This window comes from Parambassis ranga, chromosome 4 (genome assembly GCF_900634625.1).
Source record: "Parambassis ranga chromosome 4, fParRan2.1, whole genome shotgun sequence".
Classification (NCBI taxonomy): Eukaryota; Metazoa; Chordata; class Actinopteri; family Ambassidae; genus Parambassis; species Parambassis ranga.
In genome coordinates this window covers 17,356,826-17,376,933 of record NC_041025.1, presented here as the reverse complement: position 1 = coordinate 17,376,933, position 20,108 = coordinate 17,356,826, and the positions used below count along the sequence as shown (strand labels likewise).

At 40.5% G+C, this 20,108-nt stretch overlaps 3 protein-coding genes and 1 long non-coding RNA gene across 5 annotated transcripts; 1 reads left to right on the top strand and 3 right to left on the bottom strand.

Moving 5' to 3' along the window:
• Window positions 1-413: 413 nt before the first annotated feature.
• Window positions 414-2,107, bottom strand: LOC114434799 (interferon-induced protein 44-like). The gene is made up of 3 exons (XM_028404203.1): window positions 1,335-2,107; window positions 811-911; window positions 414-734 (listed from the first exon to the last, which is right to left on the bottom strand). Exons 1-3 carry the CDS (start codon window positions 1,390-1,392, stop codon window positions 480-482), a joined length of 414 nt encoding a protein of 137 aa, XP_028260004.1. The 5' UTR covers window positions 1,393-2,107; the 3' UTR covers window positions 414-479.
• Window positions 2,108-2,111: 4 nt separating this feature from the next.
• On the bottom strand, window positions 2,112-7,444 carry LOC114434797 (interferon-induced protein 44-like). Its single transcript, XM_028404199.1, has 8 exons — window positions 5,965-7,444; window positions 5,049-5,595; window positions 4,362-4,410; window positions 3,996-4,191; window positions 3,756-3,908; window positions 3,495-3,666; window positions 2,497-2,597; window positions 2,112-2,421 (listed from the first exon to the last, which is right to left on the bottom strand). The coding sequence occupies exons 2-8, from the start codon at window positions 5,518-5,520 to the stop codon at window positions 2,176-2,178; spliced, it is 1,389 nt and encodes a 462-aa protein (XP_028260000.1). The 5' UTR covers window positions 5,521-5,595; window positions 5,965-7,444; the 3' UTR covers window positions 2,112-2,175.
• A 138-nt stretch (window positions 7,445-7,582) lies between these two features.
• On the bottom strand, window positions 7,583-11,534 carry LOC114434798 (interferon-induced protein 44-like). Of its 2 annotated transcripts, none has more exons than XM_028404200.1 (8): window positions 11,421-11,534; window positions 10,201-10,361; window positions 10,075-10,126; window positions 9,506-9,701; window positions 9,175-9,327; window positions 8,481-8,652; window positions 8,066-8,166; window positions 7,583-7,918 (listed from the first exon to the last, which is right to left on the bottom strand). In XM_028404200.1, exons 1-8 carry the CDS (start codon window positions 11,447-11,449, stop codon window positions 7,715-7,717), a joined length of 1,068 nt encoding a protein of 355 aa, XP_028260001.1. In that variant the 5' UTR covers window positions 11,450-11,534; the 3' UTR covers window positions 7,583-7,714. The 2 variants fall into 2 exon arrangements, with proteins under 2 accessions (XP_028260001.1, XP_028260002.1); XM_028404201.1 differs by having other exon boundaries at window positions 9,539-9,701.
• Window positions 11,021-16,775, top strand: LOC114434800 (uncharacterized). Its single transcript, XR_003670508.1, has 3 exons — window positions 11,021-11,125; window positions 12,431-12,515; window positions 16,679-16,775. It is a non-coding gene; the product is annotated as an uncharacterized LOC114434800 (long non-coding RNA).
• The last annotated feature ends 3,333 nt before the right edge of the window (window positions 16,776-20,108 follow it).

Sequence of the window (20,108 nt, the reverse complement as noted above, 5' to 3'; positions counted from 1 at the left end):
TCATTGCTGAGAAAGCTCAAAGGCTCCCACTAATTAAGCATAAGAGTAAGTTGTCTCTTTATGCACTTTGTTTTCTGTGCCGGTCCGTGAAAGTATTGTTTTACATGATACCGGTCCGTGGTGCAAAAAAGGTTGGGGACCGCTGTTCTGGCTGACTCGGCCAGGTGTGTCTAACGACTGGCTAACGACTATGAAACTGCCAGAGGGGGACTGGTTGACAGCCCTTTGTTCTTACTGTGAGTATGAACAGAAGAATGGCTCAGCACAGGAGAGCCACCTCCTCAGGACAAGACTCAGCTGTTCACCTCCACCTCAAAGACAAAGTACACTCCTTTGAGGACAACAATGTTCACATTTTAGACAGGAAGGAAAGGTGGTATGAAAGAGGAGTCAAGGAAGCCATCTATGTTAAGCTGGAAAAACCTTCCCTTAAACAAAACACCTAGAACTACAGGAAAATAACAATAACTAAACACAGATTAGACTAACAAACTAACAAACCCCCAAACGAAGGCGAACAAAACCATAAAGAAACACAGGGTCCTGACAGTTTTAGGGTTGCTCAAACGGTCACTGAGGTCATCGAAGTAACTGTCAACTTGGCGGAGCATCTGAATGACAGCAGAGAGCAGCAGGATGTCGCAGTTCATGTCCAACTCTAACTCTTCATTGTAGTTCTTCACAGGAACGATGCAGGACAGTGGCACACCAAGCCGAGCGCTGACCTCCTGCATCTGGACCACAAAGCACATCAGGATTTAGACAAGACAAGGTAAGACTTGAATTTTTTTTCTGCATTATATCCCCCACCATGTCCTTTATGTAGCCGCTCTTATAAATATTTCTCACATCCTCTTTCACCAAAGGGCAGGCTTCATCTACTTTAGTGAGCAGGACCAGCTGAGGAATCCCTGAAAACACCAGATCAGAATGTTCATTTTTACAATGTCAAATGAGTTTGCACATCTTTAGTGATGGAAATCATGTTGTAACAATAGCAGCAGGAACAGCAAGCGATGCAGTTTGTTTATATCCAAGTCACAGCATGTGATGCATTTTCAGACCAGTTACTTTTTGGTCCAAAATGTTCTTAAAATCCACAGGTTTTTCTTTCTGATTTGTTATTCTGTAACTTGAACAGTGAACATAGTGACTGCTGCTGTATTCAAGTGTGTATTTGGATCCAGCTGCTGGGAGAAGCTGCAGGGTTTTAAGTGCAGATTAGACTACAGTATATGATACAGTAGGGATATGTTTTCTGTAAATTAGTTGGTCACTCTTGAGAGAAACATGTTCTTTGATGTATGTTATACACTGCTGGTAATTTTACCGACCCATAAGGTTGATCTTTCTGTGGATTGCTTCCAGCTTCTCCTCCATCTTTGTGGACATGATGGAGATCTGGTATGCATTGATTAAAAAAATATTCTGTTCCTTGTGGTGTCAATTGTTACGTTATCGTTTTCTTAGCAGTGTCCTGAAAAAAAGTTTAATAAAAAGACATTTAAGCCTCAAACTTGAGTTAATGAGTGGGTGTGACTTATGTGATTGACAGGTCTGTCCTCCAATCACTGACGAGCTTGTGTGGCAGAAGCTGTGAGAAGCTGGAGCACCATTCTTATTGTTTTGATTCAGTAAGTATATCAGTTCACCGTAATTACGACGTGTTCCAAGGACTCTTAATTGATTTTGTTTAGTCAGTTAAAGTTTATTTAACAATGCTGTTCATCTTTAAATCACTGAATGCCGTGTAAGCATCGAGTAGATCGTGTACAATGATTCAAAAGTCAGACTTCACAATGTTTTCAGTGGTGTCGGTGACTCCTTGCTACCTGCGCTATCTAGCTAACGTGACTGCAGCATTAATGTAAACACAGCTGCTCATTCAAATTACATTGAGTCAGTGTGAAGCAACAATACTACAGTAAATAAAAATAATAATAAAGACATCCTCAGTTTACAGGCAGCACTCACAGAAAGGTCTGTCTCACACACACACAGACACAGGGTTAGAAGACGCGCCACTGCTGCCGGCAGAAACGGTACCGAACATAAAGGTGGAGTTCGTTTTAGGGACCAGTTCCTCCGTTTTCTTTTCGTTTTCAGCCGTAGCATTTGACAAATCAAAACCTGATTCAGTTAGGAGCAGTGCAAAAAACCGTGGCTTTGACGATCTCAAAATCGCGCTGTCTGAGATCGCAATTTTCGGTCTAAAACGATAGATCGTTCAGCCCTAGTTTTAAGGTTGCTCGAGCGGTCACTAAGCTCATCGAAGTAACTGTCAACATGGCGGAGCATCTGAATCACAGCAGAGAGCAGCAGGATGTCGCAGTTCACGTCCAACTCTAACTCTTCATTGTAGTTCTTCACAGGAACGATGCAGGACAGTGGCACACCAAGCCGAGCGCTGACCTCCTGCATCTGGACCACAAAGCACATCAGGATTTAGACAAGACAAGTAAAGACTTGATTTTTTTTCTGCATTATATCCCTCACCATTTCCTTTACGTAGCCACTCTTATAAACATTTTTCACATCCTCTTTCACCAAAGGGCAGGCTTCATCTACTTTAGTGAGCAGGATCAGCTGAGGAATCCCTGAAAACACCAGATCAGAATGTTCATTTTTACAATGTCAAATGAGTTTGCACATCTTTAGTGATGGAAATCATGTTGTAACAATAGCAGCAGGGACAGCAAGCAATGCAGTTTGTTTATATCCAAGTCACAGCATGTGATGCATTTTCAGACCAGTTATTTTAGGACAGTGAACATAGTGACTGCTGCTGTATTCAAGCGTGTATTTGGATTGAGCTCGTTGACGTCGCTAGCCCTATTTTAGGGGGGCTTCAGCCTCCCATGCTGTTTCAGAGTCACTGGCAGAAGTTTTTTCCACAAATGAACAGCTGGATTGGTGGTTGATAGGTGCAATGTTCACACAGCACACTATACAATAAATTACTTATTTGTTCTTTTGATGCACTATGTACAGTTTTCTACAAACCACTTCTACCTCCACTCATCTGTGCAGTAATTGTTAATCTGTAAACTCTTTTTTGATTGTATTGCATAAAATCGGTAGTTTATTTTACGCAATTTTATGTATATAGCTTTTCTTATGTTTTGCTTGCTGTAACTGTGATGTTGCAAAAACGCAATTTGCCCATTGTGGGACAAATCTGTGGGAAATTACCTGGAGCATCTGGAACCATCTGAAAAATAATATATATAATGACAATAAGAAATGAAGTAACATAATGTGTAAATATGTATGTTGTTATACTTATTTGTGTTTCTTACGCAAATCCTCCCCCCCCCCCCGAAAAAAAAAATTCAACGGGGGGCTGCTATGAGAAGCTGCAGGGTTTTAAGTGCAGATTAGACTACAGTATATGATACAGTAGTGATATGTTTTCTGTAAATTGGTTGGTCATAACATACAGCAAAAACCATGTTCTTTGATCTATGTTATACACTGCTGGTAATTTTACCGACCCATAAGGTTGATCTTTCTGCGGATTGCTTCCAGCTTCTCCTCCATCTTTGTGGACATGATGGAGACCTTGCAGGCATCAATAACGTACGTCACACAGTGAATCTTGTCCTTAAGCCCTGGAGATTCACGATAGCCGTGGGTCTCTGAATGTAGAGGAGCTGTCGGGTTGAACTGAGTCACAGAAGAGACAAAGGATCAGTTTTAATTAACTTCAGCCAGTGTTTGTGTAGTTAAGATCCTAAACAGAGGTCTGTACTTACCTGATAACAGTCTGGCAGATGACCCTTGAGGATGCTGCTGATGTCTTCTAAGTCAAGCCCCGCCCCTTTGCCCTCCTCCAGTCCCATGGTGTCACACAGGATGATCGGCAGAGGCTTGCCCTCGCGTCCGGCTTTCAAAGAATAGGTGCGAAACTGTAGAGTCCAAAGTAAGAGCAGTGGGTCAGGACCATCTGTCATTAGCCAGTACATGTGGGACACCATTAGGAGGCAGAGACTCACCTGTGTGGTAAGACTGGTAGAAAAGCTGCCAGCTATGGCCTGGCTGGTGACATGGCCTCTGAACACTGAGTTCACAGAGTTGAAGAAGCTGGACTTTCCAGCTCCAACTGCTCCAATGAGCAGAACCCGAGCCTGGGACACAGAGCTGATTGTGGGTTTGTAAACTTTAATGCTCTCCATCAGCTCCTTTCTCTTCCTGTACCAAGAAAAAAAAAACATATTTTATCTTGTCAAGAGGTTTATAGTGGTTTTGTTTTGTTTTGTTTTTACACATAGCCAGTTGAAATCTTGACCATGGCATGAAAATCAACTTTGTTTCATCTTGCATTTGATAAATTGTACAAAATATGTATCCATCCATCTTACTCTGATTTCCAGATTAGAGTCCTCCATGGCGTCTCAAGTTCAGTGGTTTCTGTGAGAACCAAAAAAATGTTCAAATATTACACACTAGAACAAATTCCATGATATTTAGTCCCATTTATTTTAGTTTTAATTTGGTATTTTGGGTGTGGTATCATGAGAGTGGGAGGGGTTTCGTGGAGGGGGCTTGTGTGTTGCTAGGCAGAAGAGACTCACATGGTTTTATTCTATGAAAGCTAACATTTCTTCAAAATCATGTATCCAACTATAGAAAATCTAAGAAGAACAAAGTTTCAGTATCACTTCAGACACTGGAGTTTCAGAATTGACAGTTTCTAAGGTTTATCCAACCAAGGTGGAAGAGGTTAGAATGCAGCCATGGCATTCCCACTACAGTAGACATCATTTATTTACACACACTACCCACATCCTATAGCCAGTATTATTCCTTGAAAGGTTATTTACACTTGAACAATAAAGATGACATATGTGCTCTGAATAAATGCACAAAAGATGCATCCTAAAACACAGCCTGGGGAACAGTCGTTGATTGGTTGGCTGCTTTCGAATCCTGTTAGCTTTCCAATATTACCAATCTATGTTTTATGGTGACATAATCAGGTGCTCTAAACTTTGTAAGGAGGCACAGATCACTCATCTCAATCCAACAGCTACATACTGGGAACTTACCCTCCACCTGGTAGACTTCACACTCGGTCAGGTTGAGGTCATTGCCATGCATTTCTGCAGCAGTGAAGTTGTAATAATTTCCTGGATTGCTGTACGCTACTGGTTTGCTTCCATTAACAAGAGCCAGTGCTTCTCCAAAATAAGGACCAGAGTTGTTTATCATCTTCACTGCATATGCAGCACCAGTGACAGGATACTTGAGGAGCTTCTCTCCATTGAACGTGAAGAGAAAGGCCTGGTCATCATACACATACTGACCAGACTGACAGAAAGGCTGCTTGGTGTAGCCTCCAAAGACAAAACCTGAGGCGTTGTAGCCCACAGACACAGTGGGAGCGTGGTTGTCACATTGTCGGTGGAAGGCTGCTCCAGTGAAACCATGGATGCTGGCCTTGTACAGCAGCTTCAGTCTGACTCTTCCCAGCTTGGAGCAGATGGTTCTCTGCTGGTTTCTGGTTAGTTTCTGGTTCATGGTGGACAGCTGGTCTGTTTCACTGAGCCTCTTTAGGATACTGAGTGAAAGTTTGATGTTTATTCACTCTGGAGTCTGAAAGAAAAAAACACACACATGTAGGACATAGAGTAAACTTTGCCTCCCACCTTCCTTCAGATGTGTTTCTCTGCCTTTGAAACACAGAGTTTAGCGATTTTTGCCTTAAGAACAGCATATTTTTTGTCATTTGCCACGTGTAGTTTCATGTGGCAGCGCACTTACCGTAAGTTTCGTTTTCCACTAAGCGGCAAAATATCAGAGCCACACAGATGCTCTAACTCCAACAGCGTCAATCACAATCAGAATCACTGGAGTCAATTAAGAAGGATAATTACATGAAAACTAACATCTCCAGGCTACACATACACAATAAATAGCAATGAAACAGTAAAACCGAATTGATTAGAATCTTGTAAATCTTACCTCCTTCTTTACAGTAGCGGGAGGAAGCAGAGATGTCGGTGTGTGGGGGCGTGTAAAGAGAAGGTCTCAGTTGATTGACTTTCAAAAAAAGCTTGTGCTTAATTTATAATCTCGTTTGGTTAAAAAAGGTATCTCATATTTTTGTCTTAAGGTTGTACATATGTCTTCCAGTTGCCCAAATTAAAAGTAAAAAAAAAGATTTACAGATCTGGATTATGGGTCAGGTGGGGTGAGATGGTTCTAAAGTTTAAAAAGCATAAAATCAGTGGTTGATAAAAACATTCTTTATTCTGTTCCTCGTGGTGTGAATCGTTAGGTAATCTTTTCTTAGCAGTGTCCTGAATAAAAGTCATTAAACGTGAGTTAATGAGTGGGCGTGACTTCTGTGATTGACAGGCATGTCCTCCAATCACTGACGGGCTGTTTGACAGAAGCTGTGAGAAGCTGGTGCGCCATTCTTATTGTTTTGATTAGGGTAAGTATAATAATTATTTTCTCGTCTGTTGTGTAGATGTGTGGAGGTTTTCTGTGCTCTGAGGTTTTCTGTTCATTTGTTGGCTTCACCCAGCTTCCAGTTCACCATAATTACGTCGTGTTCTAAGGACTCTTAATTGAGTTTGTTTAGTCAGTTAAAGTTTATTTTAACAATGCTATTAATTTTTAAATCACTGTTATTCTGTGTAAGCATTGAGTAGAGCGTGTACAATGACGCAAAAGTCAGACTTCACAATGTTTTCAGTGGTGTCGGTGACTATTTGCTAGCTGTGCTATCTAGCTAATGTGACTGCATTAATGTAAACACAGCTGCTCATTCAAATTACATTGAGTCAGTGTGAAGCAACAATACTACAGTAAATAAAAATAATAAAGACATCCTCAGTTTACAGGCAGCACTGACAGAAATATCTGTCCTCATGTAAGAACTGAAAATGTGGTCATGTTATAGAGCAGGGGTATTCAACTTACAGAGGTCCAGTACACTCTGCCGTGTTGTTTTAAGCTAGAAGTATGTCTTAGAAACCAACCTGAGGGAGCATGGTCTGCTGCACCTGACCTTCAGCAACCCATCAGACTACACCCCAGATCTGCCCTGATGACAAGATCTCCATCAGAGGACCTAAAACCTTCACTCCTGGGAGGATAAGAGTGCTGAAAAAGTGCTTCACACAGTAACCTGAGAAAACCTGAACTAAGAATCTCTTATTCTCCTCACCCTCTGCTCCAAACTTACCTGTTAACATGTATTGTGTGTCCTCCTTCTCGCAGACAGGTGTTTGAGTGGTCAGCCTACATACATTTGGTTGTCCTGTCATTTATTCTGTGTTAATGAAAGTGTGTACATTCACAAGCTCGGCTTTTCGGATTACCCAGGTTAAACAGGCTGCACATTATCCACCTGTGGCTCCCTCTGTTCATGCACTAGCATGTTAGTTTAGCATTTAAGCTGAATAAAGGGGCAATCCACACTCATGTGCTCTTGTTTTGTTCCAGACTTTCAGACTGGCTTGGAGCAGCTTCCATTAACATAACTGCATCATCACCTGTAATCTGTAAGGTTGAACCCACCAAATGTACCATGACAGCATCTGGACCAATGACAGAAGCAAGAAGAGCCCAGTCAAAGTGAGTCTCTGGTGTCTCCTTTGTGTTATGGTGCAAAACAAGACATGATTTGATTTTATTCAGAATTTGAAAATGAAAACATAAGGTGAAACAAGGATGTACTTTTAGAAAGGCTTTTCCCTTATGCTCACACATCCCAATCGGTCTTTGTCATCCCTGTGTGTTGTGGTGCATTGTTCTGGAAGTACAGGTCAACATACTGCAGGATGTGATCAACAGCACTAAGAAGAAGCACATCTGTGTTGTCATCCAGGTCCAGCTCTGCTGAATAGTTCTTCACTGGAATAATGTAGGAAGTGGACATACCCAACAGAGCTCCAGCTTTCCCCATCTGCAAACACACAAATACAGACGCAACACTTATCAGTGTAAAACAGGTATCTACCATTTTCTACAGTCATAAATTCCTCTAAGTCTCCACAGTAAGGTTATACTATATGAACATGTCTCAAACTGCATACGGTTCATTTGGACCTACCATGTTCTGAACAACACGGCTCCTGTAAACACTGCTGGAATCCTTGGCTGTTTCTTCACAAATTTTATCCACATGGGTCAGCAGAGCCACCTGGTGGACACCTACCGGAGAGAATACGTCGCATTATGAAAAGAGGTCACAACAGATACAGTGCTGACGGTTGATCCTCAAGGGGAAGCTAGTTTATGTGCAACCTTGCACTCTCTTCTTATTGAGCATACTGCAGCAAAATCAAACAAATCAGGGAGTAGTGAGTAAATTCTTATTGCAACACAGGACCAGTTTTATTTAAATGATAAGAAGACTTATTCAGAAAACAATAACGCTCCTGATGTGGAAGATCTCAGGGACAATATTACATATTCTGCGTGCACATATAAGTCTGTGGTTGACTTCCTGTTAGCAGTTTGCTCACCCAGATTGCTGATGTGCTCTCTGAGCTGTTGGATGGTGGTTTTGAGGCCCTTGGGATAAGTTAAGATTTTCGAGGCGTCCACCACAAAGACCACACAGTGTATTTTGTCTTTCAGGCTTGGCCTCTTCACATAGCCCGCAGTCTCTGAACTCACAGGCTGATCCAGGCTGAACTGTTGGGAGAGAAATGGTGGAGTAGATTTATAAAAATACACACACACAAAACTCAAGCAGGACTTCTTGCATTACATTACAGAGATAGAGTTATGGTACAGACTGAACCACTTTAATGGCTGGCTGGTCCTGTATATAATATAAATAGCAGATCCCCGCTGGGTCCATGATGAGGACGTGGACAGAAGCTTCCCTCTTTTATGACTCCTTGCAATTGAAAAAATGATATGTTTACAGTAGAATATAGATAAACTATGACTTCCCTATGGCTGGAAAGGGATGTCTATTCTGAGTGGCTGCCTTCTGAGATGTTTCCTTCATGACTGTAGACACTTGATTCTATATATGCTGTAAAGCATCAGCCCCTTGCATTCTGATCTACCAGGGAAAAGGACGTGTTTGTCAGTCGCATTTGAACCAAGTCATGTCAACATGAATGGTACAGCTCTGTCAGTCCACTGTGACACAGGCTGTAATGTGTACCAGCAGGGCTAAAGTGTTATTCCAGTAATGATCCTCACTTTGTGTCCCTCAGACACATGGCCTTTAATGACCGACAGGATGTCGTGAAGGCTGAGTCCGGGCACCTCTCCATCTCCCACACCCATGATATCACACAACACCAGTCCGGTAGGATCCCCGCCCTTCTGACCACGAATGTTGAAAGACTGTAGCTGGTAAGACAAAGAACAAAATAGGTGATAGTCTTTTTTTCTTTAATTTGTTTTCATTTCTCATAAAATAATTAATAATTTTGAAACAGTTTTCCTTTTCAAAGAAGCATCGGGAAAGATAAATCAGCGTTTTCTCTTGAGTTATCTTAATTAAATGAGAGTGGTTTTCCACTTGTACCTTTTTGGTGAAGCTGGTTGAGTAGGAACCCACCATGGCCTGGTTGACGACTCTTCCTTTGAACACAGACTGGACTGAACTGATGAAGCTGGACTTTCCAGACCCAACCGGGCCCAGGAGGAGAACGCGGGCCCGAGTCACGTCCTCACAGCTTGATCTGTATGAGCTCACAGTCTCCATCAGACTTGTCCTTTTCCTAGGTATGAATTTAAGATTCACTCTGAAATAAGCTGAATTAAGGCAAAAGAAGATTTTTTTTACTCTGTAAAGGAGTTAAACTAAATTTAGATTTTCTGCAAGAACACAAGCATCCATGAGAAAGTCGTCATGTGTCAGGAATGTTCAGAATCCCTACGATTAGTCTTTGAAAGAGTATCGATACTGACAAATGTGAAGGGGAACTGAGCAGTGTTTGGGGAAAAGGGAAGTGTGTGTACGGAGTGTGGACTGCTACATGTCTGCAGCTGGTCCAGATGCAGAAAGTCTGAATTCGGCTTTAACATGCATTAATTTCACAGGTGGAAGCTGTGAATTTGACTTTATGAACAGCACAGCACAGCATTACTTACTCTGCTGACCACTCCATGTTTCTCCACTGACGTATCAACTTTGGCTGAGAACCTAAAAACATATAAACAAGGTTTATTAACATATTCAGTGCCTGATATTCATTTTCAAATCTGCAAGTAGCTTACTTGATAATACAAACAAAGGTTTGTTCTGCTTTTCTGCTGAACTATTATTTGTACTTTCAGTGGAAGGATCTTTCTCTTCTGCTGCTGCACCAAAAATATTAAACGTGGCTGGAGCTGGAGCTGCAGTTGGAGGTGGCGCAACAAAATTAAATCCAGATTTACTGATGAGAGAAAAGAACAGAAAAATCATCTTCAATGTTGTTTTGTAAATGATAAACGTGATAACATTTTATGTTAGCTGATATGGAAACATTTAGAACTACTGTCATCAGTGGGTGTTTTTGCACTGCAGGACTCAAAGTGGGATATTTGATTACAGCCTCCTAATTCAGCCTTTTGACTTTCAAAAGTTGATGATAAATTAAAACCTCTGTACTTCATCTCTATATATAAAACCAGAAGTTCCATTAGGAGCATGGTCATACATTATTGACTGATGATTATAACCGAAACCTGCAGTACCCCCTGCGGCCTCAAGGGGCTCACTCCAAAAGCAAGTCGATCCTAACAGACCTCCATGATAAAATCTTTATCACACAAACATGTCTCATTGATAAGTTATGACATATATAACATTTAATTTCATTAGAGACAACAGCTATCATCTTGACATTTTCTGGTAATTTTGCATTAATCTGTGGGATTGCTTCTGCCTTTGTTGTCAATTTCAAGCATGTGATTTATTAAAATTGTATACAATTACAGATTAAAATTGAATTTACGTATATGTTGTCAATCCATATAAACAACCCCGGCAGTGAATATAATTTTGTCACGATTCAGACCTAGAGAAATGTTACGTAATTTTGGCACAAACGGAAACCATATCAACAGAAACACTAGTGTGCTTTCAGTCCGATAGAATTGATGCTCGATGTTTTATCTGCCTGTGGACATGACTCCTGCAGTTATACTGTAGCAGCAGGTAAAAAGTTTTACTGACAGAAGATGTGTTGTTGAACCTAAAATGTTTGTTTTTTTACTTAAACCGACTGAATATAGCCTGAACCACCGTTAAGCTAACATCTAGCTAACAGGTGTTAGCTCCTCACCTGTTCCGACAAACAGATGCTGTTAAACAACTTTTATTAGATTATTTAAAAAGTTTTCAAAGCTGAGGTTCATCTGCCGCCAGGACGAAAAGCTAACAAAGGCCGACTACAATGTTTATAAAACTAAGCTTTGGTAGGTCCAACAGAATTAAAATAGTACCATATTACCTTGAGTTTGCTTGCATCTTTCCAAACATTGTGCTCCTTCCTGCATGCAGATGTAGCGATTAAACTGTCCCAGAACAGACAGAAGAAAATGGAATCATAGAGGCGGAACTATTCTAGAGAAAAGAAAGTGAAAGCGAAACTCTGGATCGTAAAATCGCTATTTTTAAACGAAACATAAGTGATTATTTTGGACTTTGCAGGTGGATTGATGATTGCATTTCTATGCACCACTCGCCCTATCTCACAGGGAAAGTAGAAAATAGCACTTAAATTACAAAAGAAAAAGTTATATATATTATTGTACAAATAACGTAAATAAACATGAGCTACAGCTGTGACATGTCACGTTTACGCCAATTAAGGCTGTCAGTGTATTTATTGTTACTGAACTTTGATACAGTTTCTGTTGCTATTTAAAGACATACTTGCACTTTATTTCATATCATCTCTGCATTTATTACAGTAAAGTTTATGTCCCAACATGTTGCAGCTAAATATTTGTTGTTTCCACTGACCATCACTTGGGGGCGCCCTTGCACTGTGTTGAAAAGCTGTAGCTGTATACCTGCTGGCTGACAGCAGGGGTCAACATGTGGCCACACTTCCTTCATTTACCTCCACAAGGAGATCCCTTGGTCTGATATCCAAAACTTCCTCTTACCCTCTAGGAAAATGTTGTTTGCCACACTATCACTGCCATCACTCAGTAGCTTTTAATAATCAGAGAATAATTTGAACTGAACATTTATTTGTAATTGATGGTGCTGATTGCTGCTCCTTGGATAAGAAAGTTGTTTTGTGCTCAGGTGTGTGTATGATTTCATGTGTATTTGTTTCTTTGGCCTCTCAGATGTGGTAACATGAGCTGATTTTGAGTCACATATTCATTTCAGATGTGGTGTTTGTATTAGCATCTTGGGCTTTATCACACAGATACTGTATAAAAAATAGGCACATACATATACTGTAAAACAGGTTTCTTAATGGGCTCTTCTATTTTGTAATTTCAGTGTCTTTTGATGAGCCTTCCACTTCCAGCTCCAGCTGTTCATCACATGACCCATTTGCCGATGACATCTGTCCTCCATTCATTTGGTAAGAAAGAACCTCTTCAACCTTTTCTTATAATTGAAAAATGCCTGGAAGTTTGTTTGTTAAAATGTCAGACATAAGATAGTCGATCCACAACCTGGCATCGCTACCTTTATGGCCATGATAAGGTTTTGCTGTGTCGGTAACAAAATATCAGACATATTTTAACTTCAAAATTCTTGTATACATATTGAATTGTTCAATGATCGTGTTTTGATAGGAGATCCTAAACTGGTAGGAACATCTTTAGCATATTAACAAGCACAGCTGTATTGTTAGACATGGAGCTGCTTCCTTATCTGAGAGCAACACCCAAATCATAAACACAGGTTGCCACAGCCCTGTGGTGGTGACTGGGTGTCATTAAAATCTGTTGATGACTTAATAGCAAACAGTATCTACAGTCTGTTGTCTGTGGATGGAGGATGTTTCTCTGTCTTAGAAGTGAAGTCCCACAGACCAAAATCCTATCTGACTTCATGACTTCACTGAGCTGCAACCACAAAATGGTTGGGCTGTATTTTATATGTTTAATATAGACTATAACTTTTAGAGGTGCCTCTGAGGCTTTTACACGAGTCTTACATGAGAATAGTTATTGTAATTCAGGGCACATTTGATTTTTCTTCCTGGATGTCTCTGTCTTAGATGTCCAGACAGAGGTAAAAAAAAGAGTGTGACTAATCACATGAATAAGGTGGTAGTGGTGGAAGAGCCTTCCTCCTCTTGGCCTCCTATGCCATCTTGATTTTCTCCCTTAGTTGCCTCAAAGGATCAGTGTAGAAGGCCTCTTATATAGTGTGACTTTTGTCCAGGTAGTCCACCAGAAGCCCCCCTTTATAGACCAAAAGACCCTGATCTGGTTTTCTTTGAAGCTGGACTCTCTGTTTTGTTCTTTTGTCTCGGGTTGGATGTGGAGGACCTGAGTCTTATCCTTAGTTACGAGTTAGAAAGTTAGTTAAAAATTCCAGTGAGTCTACCACAAAAATGACACTGTCCTTCGACATTTTATGTTATACGTCAATCTATGTAGATCATGTTGTCCCTCAGTTTGTTGTGATGTGCCTGAATCAACATTCAATTAATGTAACCAAAACCAAGCCAGAGATGTTGCACCAAATCTAAATGTTGGCCAGTAGTCATGTAGCTGACAAGTTCCCTGTCAGAGGTGTGTTGAGGCCCAACACCCTGTAATGAAGTGTGTCAATAAAACACAATGTAAAGAAGTAGTATTTAACTTTTTGGTGATTAACACTTGTAAGGCAGCACTTCTGTGGCTGTGAGATCAGACAGTTCAAACTGTTTCAATTCTGACTCAGCAGCGATGTCTGTGGAGTGGAGAGCCGCAGGTGGGAGAAGGGAGGGCGAGCTGTCTAAACAGGGAGCTATGCTGACTATGTAGCCGTGTGACACAGCAGTCTGTTTTAAAGGCAGCCCCTCTTCCACTCCCCACCCCCCACTCCCTTCCCTTTTCGCGCCCTTATGCATCCACACTAGATGACACACATAGACTCTGGAAAGCCTGCCAATAGCCTCAGTGACCCAAACTGCAGTGAGGGCTGAAATAAAGGTGCTGCAGCCATCTGGAGCTGAGGAGAATAACAATGAGTGCAAGCACCCATTGTTATTCTGTTATTTGAACATCAGAAACAGAATTATACAGGATTAATATACTCCTTCCAAGAAAACATTTGTCATTTTTATGCACTTAAACCTGGCTTCCTCCTTTAATAATCAGAACACTCTGAGGTCAGTTTAGTAGTTAGATCATGTCATGTTATGGGTATAACGGGTATAACAGTGTCACTAGTGGCCATTTCAGGGCTATAAAAACATGGATGATATGTGTCTTAATTGCATTTTCCTCAATCATGGCATAGTATGATTGTACATATATCATCGAAACAGTTGATTGTATGTTGTCAGCTAAAATGGAAAGACAAACACACAGTACAACTCTTATTAATTAATTGAGTCTATTTTTGTCACTCTTCACTGCACCCTGTGGAGGTGATAATGTGACGTTTGGTTTTGACAGCTACACCATGAGGACATGATGTTCTGTGTCAACTGATCATGTTCACAGCACCATGTATAGAACACAGCATGTCAGAGGTGTCACTACACCTCAACTAAAAGTCTTAAGTGGTTTGCCTAGTTTATTCTCACCATGAAGGCACCTTTGTCTAACCAGACTATATTCATTATGTATTATTGTATTAATAAAAATACAACCTGCTCCATTTAGTGAAGAGGCTGCCAGTGGCTACAATGGTTGTAGAAAAAGGAGATGTGTTCATTCAGAATTGTTCAGTATAGGACACTACATAACCTCGTGGGTGGAATGTTGGTGTTTTTTGTCCATCAAGCTAAATGAGAATTTTTAGAAAGGTAAAGAAGCCCCTCAGGGCCGTTGCAGGCATCAACATGATTTTGTGCTTTGTCCTGGTTTGATTTGAACTTGTCTGGTGTGGGATACCTTATATCTGTAGTGGAATATTTTTTCCATTCAGGGTTTTTAAATAGTAATCAATAGTGTTTATAGAGTTGTATCTCTTTGTTCCAGCTCTATCTGCTGTGTTACAGTAGTACTTTTTTGTGTGTACTGTTCCCGTCCTTGTGACAGTAAGGGAATCCTCTTAGAGGGTAGTCTAGTGTTGAAATATCCAATTCATTAGTCAATGAGCACAGAATCTCCCTGCTGTTTATTTACTGTATTAGTAAAAACACTTGTTCACTCTTAGCTCTGCCTTTAGATCACCTTCTTATCCTGCAGTGAAATGGCTGCAGTGTTGTTGCATGCATTTTTTTCTGCACAATTCACAAGTTGACAACTTGTCATAATCTCTTAAAGTTGTTCACACACTGTTATCTGCATGGATCACAGGCTATTCTCACCTGTTTGTCTACTTAAATGTGCCGATATTGGGCAGTAACATTTTTCCAGCTCACATATGTTGAACTTCTAGGTGATGTTAAGACAGTTAATGATGTTTATGTGCGACAGAAAGTGTTCTAGGATATTGTTGTATTATCTGTGTATGTGTTTTCCATACCTATAATTTATTGAACACCCAGTTTATTGTTGAGGGGACATTTATGAAGAATTATGTTCATTCATTTCTGGATTTAAATTGCCATGGCAGCCTTTTAACATGTTGTTGCTTGACGTCATGTAGTAAAGTACTGGGTCTGCCCATGTTCAGAAAATCTGTATTGTTGATTTGAATAGCTCATTATTATTTGTCACAAATTGAATTGATTGTAATTCAGGTAATATTCTTCTGTCTCTCTCTGTAAAAGATAGATAAATACATTACATAGATAATTGTGGCCTGGCATGGTGAACCCTAGGTGGAGGTGGGGGGCCAGAATATTTCTGCCAGAAAAAAAATAAATACGTTCCCAGGATAAATCTCCAGTTAAACTGCACTGTAAAGAAGATGCAGATTATCTTTTAAAATGAGAAATCTCCAGTGCTAAAGAAGTAGTCTTTACTGGCTTACGTTTTTTTTGGGGTCTCGGTCTTTAAATATCTCTTTAGCAGCATATTCCGTCAGAGTTAAGAAGAACCAAGCCAGACTGTTTTTCTGGAAGCAGAAAAATTAAAAAGCTTAAATATGATTTGTACTATAACAGGTAGGCTTTGTAGTATAATAAGTGACAAAGGTCAGTGAGATTATCAGATGCTGTATGCTGGTCAGTTCTTGGGCTGTGCCTGCTACTTAACACAGGCTGTAAACAGGCCTTAATTAGTAAGTCAAGCTATCAAATGTCTCTCTGTCACCAGAGCTGCTTGTTTGTGTGCAGGACTTTGGTACTGGATCCCACAAATAACTTTAACAAAACACCTTTTGGAATCATTTTATTTTTGGAGATTTTGCTTGTTGTGCACTAAAAGTATTAGGAAAGGATTTGTCACTTTAGATGTGGACCCATTTCATCTTCTGCTACAACGTCCTTGCAAAATATAATGATAGCTGGGTCATGCATTCATCAGTGGGAACGCTAAATGAAAGGCTTTCATGTGGTAAGATTTAATCTTATAGCAAGGCCTGACTGCAGTACATGAACATGCTGTACTGAAACAGAACATTCTACAAAAGTACATCTTCGGTTCTCGAATCGTCCATCTGTCTTTCATGTGAGCTGTTGCTCTGTTTCAGGTCTCACTGATGACAGTCTCTAAGCCTTCTGGCTGGCAGCCTGGAACAGAAAACATTGTTCAGTCTCTCTCTGTGTTTACGAATAAACCCTCCACGGGTAAGTGAGTCTGCGGTTTTGCTGAGAAATATTAAAGCCCATCCATTTCTGTTGAGAACAGCTGGGCTGCACAAATTCATTTAAATAAACCTTCAGCTCTTTTTTTCTGTCAGCAGATATTTTTTTTCAAAAAATAAAGCGCGTCCATTTTAGAAGCAAACTTTCTTTTGCAATTGAAAGTACCAGTTTTAACAAAGCTATGTGTTCTCCTGTTGTTATTTAAAAATTAAGGTCAAGCTCACCATGGTTACAAAGAAAATGACAGAGAAGCTTGTTGCAGATGTAAGCAACTTTGTTTTACAAAGTGTGTTGAATGTTGTAAAATGCAGCCTTAGCCTAACCAGTGGCAAAAAGTACATTGAGAGTCCCTACTATAGAGCAGATGCCTGAGTGACCTTGAAAAACAATAGGCCAGGTTTATTTTGCCACAGATCGAGTCAGTATCACCTTGATGAGCTATTCTGATCCCACACTGCAACAGAAATGCTGAACAGGCAGACTTGGGCCACCTCACATCTGCCGTGAGGCACCGCTGATTAAAAACACATTATTGGTATTTACACTGTAAAATCTTTGATCGTTTTGTCAGGACACTTCTCATGAGAGGGTGCCTTTACGCATATCATTTAACCTTCTTATGATCATTTATCAGATCAAATGTGCATTTTAGATACTGTAGCAGCACATGATCTCTTTTAGGATAGTGACTAAATTGTCTAGCCAAAATCAGCCAAAAGGAAATGAGAGGAAAGGAAATAAGAGAACTGTTGAAAAGAAGAAAGGCAGGGAAAGAAGTTAAGAGTCAACCAAACTAGGAGAGGAACAAAAAAGAGAGGAGGCAATGTGATAAAGAGAGCACACTAGAGGTAAGGAAGAGGAGAACTCTGAGAGTGGAGTAGAGCAAGGGGGCAGGAACCGGTCTGAACCAGCGCAGGCTGACTCTAAAGGCTATATACCCCTCCTCTCTTCACTTGTTCCTCCTCATCTTTCCTCTGACTCAGGCAGGCTGAAGTTTTTTCTTTTAGCGCTCCGTCATGCGCTTGTTGTCACCAGGAACAGTTTGGATACACATTCCCCTGAAGTGTAAGGGGATCCACAGCAGAGTGAGGGCAGGGGTGGTGATGTCGGGATGATCCAGTAGTCAAAGTGACAGGCAGGTGTTCCCCCATACATTACATAAGAAAGCAGTAGATGTCTGGAGATAGTAAAATTGGGTGTATTGATTGTCAAGCAGACATGCTTGGGATAAGTGAACCTCCACACAACTGTTGAACAGTTTGTTCCCTTGCTAAGGTGGCTGTTATCATCACTATTTGTGGGTGCAAGTTGTATATGTGGTACTTTAAAGGAATGGACAGTTGACACTTTCAAGATAGTATCTCATTTGACCTCATGGGATTAGATGAGTGATTTGTGTCTTGTTTATTCAGTTAGATTTACTGCACATGTTTTATTCCTGAATTGTCAACAGACACTGAAACACTGTGATTACACAAAGTCAATAACATAAAGACAGAAAACTTTAGAAGAACAAAAGAACATTAAATTGCTAACCACAAGGTAGCTAAGAATTATTATCCATTTATCAATTTTCCTACATTTGATGTTAGCAAACTAACATTAGCAATGTTGCACACTTGGGCAAGGCTTATCAGCAAGCAAAATTGTCATATCCTCTGAGCTTTTGCTGAATATTCATCATGACCCTTTCACATAGACTCAGTACAAAGGCTGTTAAAGGCAACTAAGCAAGAGGGGAAAGAACATTTATGTTTCATTGCAGACATGCTTTTCCCTAAAGAGTGTTTATGCAGCAGTGATTGGCTTGGGAGTGGTTTTACAATAAAATGACACAAACATGCTGGAGAAGAATCCAAGAAAAGGTAGAGAAATTAGATAGATAGATAGATAGATAGATAGATAGATAGATAGATAGATAGATAGATAGATAGATAGATAGATAGATAGATAGATAGATAGATAGATAGATAGATAGATAGATAGATAGATAGATAGATAGATAGATAGATAGATAGATAGATAGATAGATAGATAGATAGATAGATAGATAGATAGATAGATAGATAGATAGATAGATAGATAGATAGATAGATAGATAGATAGATAGATAGAGTTGCAGTCGATTGTGGGATATATTTCTAAAACCAGCAAACAAAGCACAGGAGGCAGGCTGCAGCACAATCCAAACTCGTAGGCAAGGTTCAGAAAGCAAGCCAAGACTAGGCAAACTGAACTGGCAATGAGACAACCTGGTACATGAGTAAAAGAGCTGTAGAAATGATTGCCTGAGAGCAAACAAGGGAGAGGAGAGTCATGTGACACTGCTGGCAGGAAAGGACAGCCAGGTGGCCTGAAATGCCAAAAGAATCATTGGACTGAGGCAGAAACCTGCCCAGACTGAATGAATGAGTGAATGAAAAGACCCAGAACCACAACACTGTCTGTCGGTCACAGGGCTCATGAGAACCGACACTATTTCTGGACTCAGCCGTCTGCCAAGTCCTAAACTTACTTTCCTTGACTGGCTTATGTCTTCAGATCAGACACAATCTATTAATACAAGATACATTCTCATCTTCACTCACAAGCACAGACATAGAATCACTGAACGCATCTCAGGCAATTCATGGCAGTTTGCCTCATTTTCCATTCCAAGGGTGTAAACAAGTTACTTAAGCAGACGTATTTACTTTAAAAGGAATGACTTACTTAACGTGTCTATAATTAATTATCCCTGGTGACATTTTTGGGTTGGAAGCATTAGTACCTTATACCCGTGGCTGGTTCAGATGGAGTTGGTTATTTAGGATATGTATGTCCTGTTTGTGGGCCCTCAGGCTGTTGTCGCCGTTTCCTTTACTGGATGCCTGGAACAGGGGAGGAGGCACTGCTAGAAGTCAGACTCCTCACCTCTGACCTTACCCCATAATTCTGTCAGGAGCCTTGCTGCATGCAGAGCAGTCATTGTGGGCTATTGTAGTGTGAGATAGAAACCACTCTGTGCTGACTCACAGGTTTTATAACGTGTGACCAAAGGCAGGAACAGGCCGGAGCTGCAGTCCGGAAACCCCTAGAATCATTTTTTTACCAGCAGCACCACTGATCCTTCCTCCTCTCTGTTAAACATCATCCAGCATTTATATTCACAGCACCAGGGGAAGATGATCTTCTTCTTCCAAAAACAGGAAGTACAGTTGCTTTTTGTCACGAATTTGTAAAATGAACTAGATAACATGTTTCAATACAACAAACATAGTTTTAAATCCTGTTCATGCTATTTGGTTGGTTTAGAAAAACCTTCATGGTTTGAGT

Coding starts and splice junctions, on each gene's coding strand:
- LOC114434797 (XM_028404199.1), bottom strand. CDS start 5,520: ATGAACCAGAAACTAACCAGAAACCAGCAGAGAACCATCTGCTCCAAG. Junction 2,598..3,494: donor CAGAAAGATCAACCTTATGG/GTCGGTAAAATT, acceptor TGGTGTTTTCAG/GGATTCCTCAGCTGATCCTG. Junction 2,422..2,496: donor GTGGCTACGTAAAGGAAATG/GTGAGGGATATA, acceptor TTTGTGGTCCAG/ATGCAGGAGGTCAGCGCTCG.
- LOC114434798 (XM_028404200.1), bottom strand. CDS start 11,449: ATGTTTGGAAAGATGCAAGCAAACTCAAG. Junction 9,702..10,074: donor AACATGGAGTGGTCAGCAGA/GTAAGTAATGCT, acceptor ATTCATACCTAG/GAAAAGGACAAGTCTGATGG. Junction 8,653..9,174: donor ATGTGTCTGAGGGACACAAA/GTGAGGATCATT, acceptor CTCTCCCAACAG/TTCAGCCTGGATCAGCCTGT.
- LOC114434799 (XM_028404203.1), bottom strand. CDS start 1,392: ATGTCCACAAAGATGGAGGAGAAGCTGGAAGCAATCCACAGAAAGATC. Junction 912..1,334: donor CAGAAAGATCAACCTTATGG/GTCGGTAAAATT, acceptor TGGTGTTTTCAG/GGATTCCTCAGCTGGTCCTG. Junction 735..810: donor GCGGCTACATAAAGGACATG/GTGGGGGATATA, acceptor TTTGTGGTCCAG/ATGCAGGAGGTCAGCGCTCG.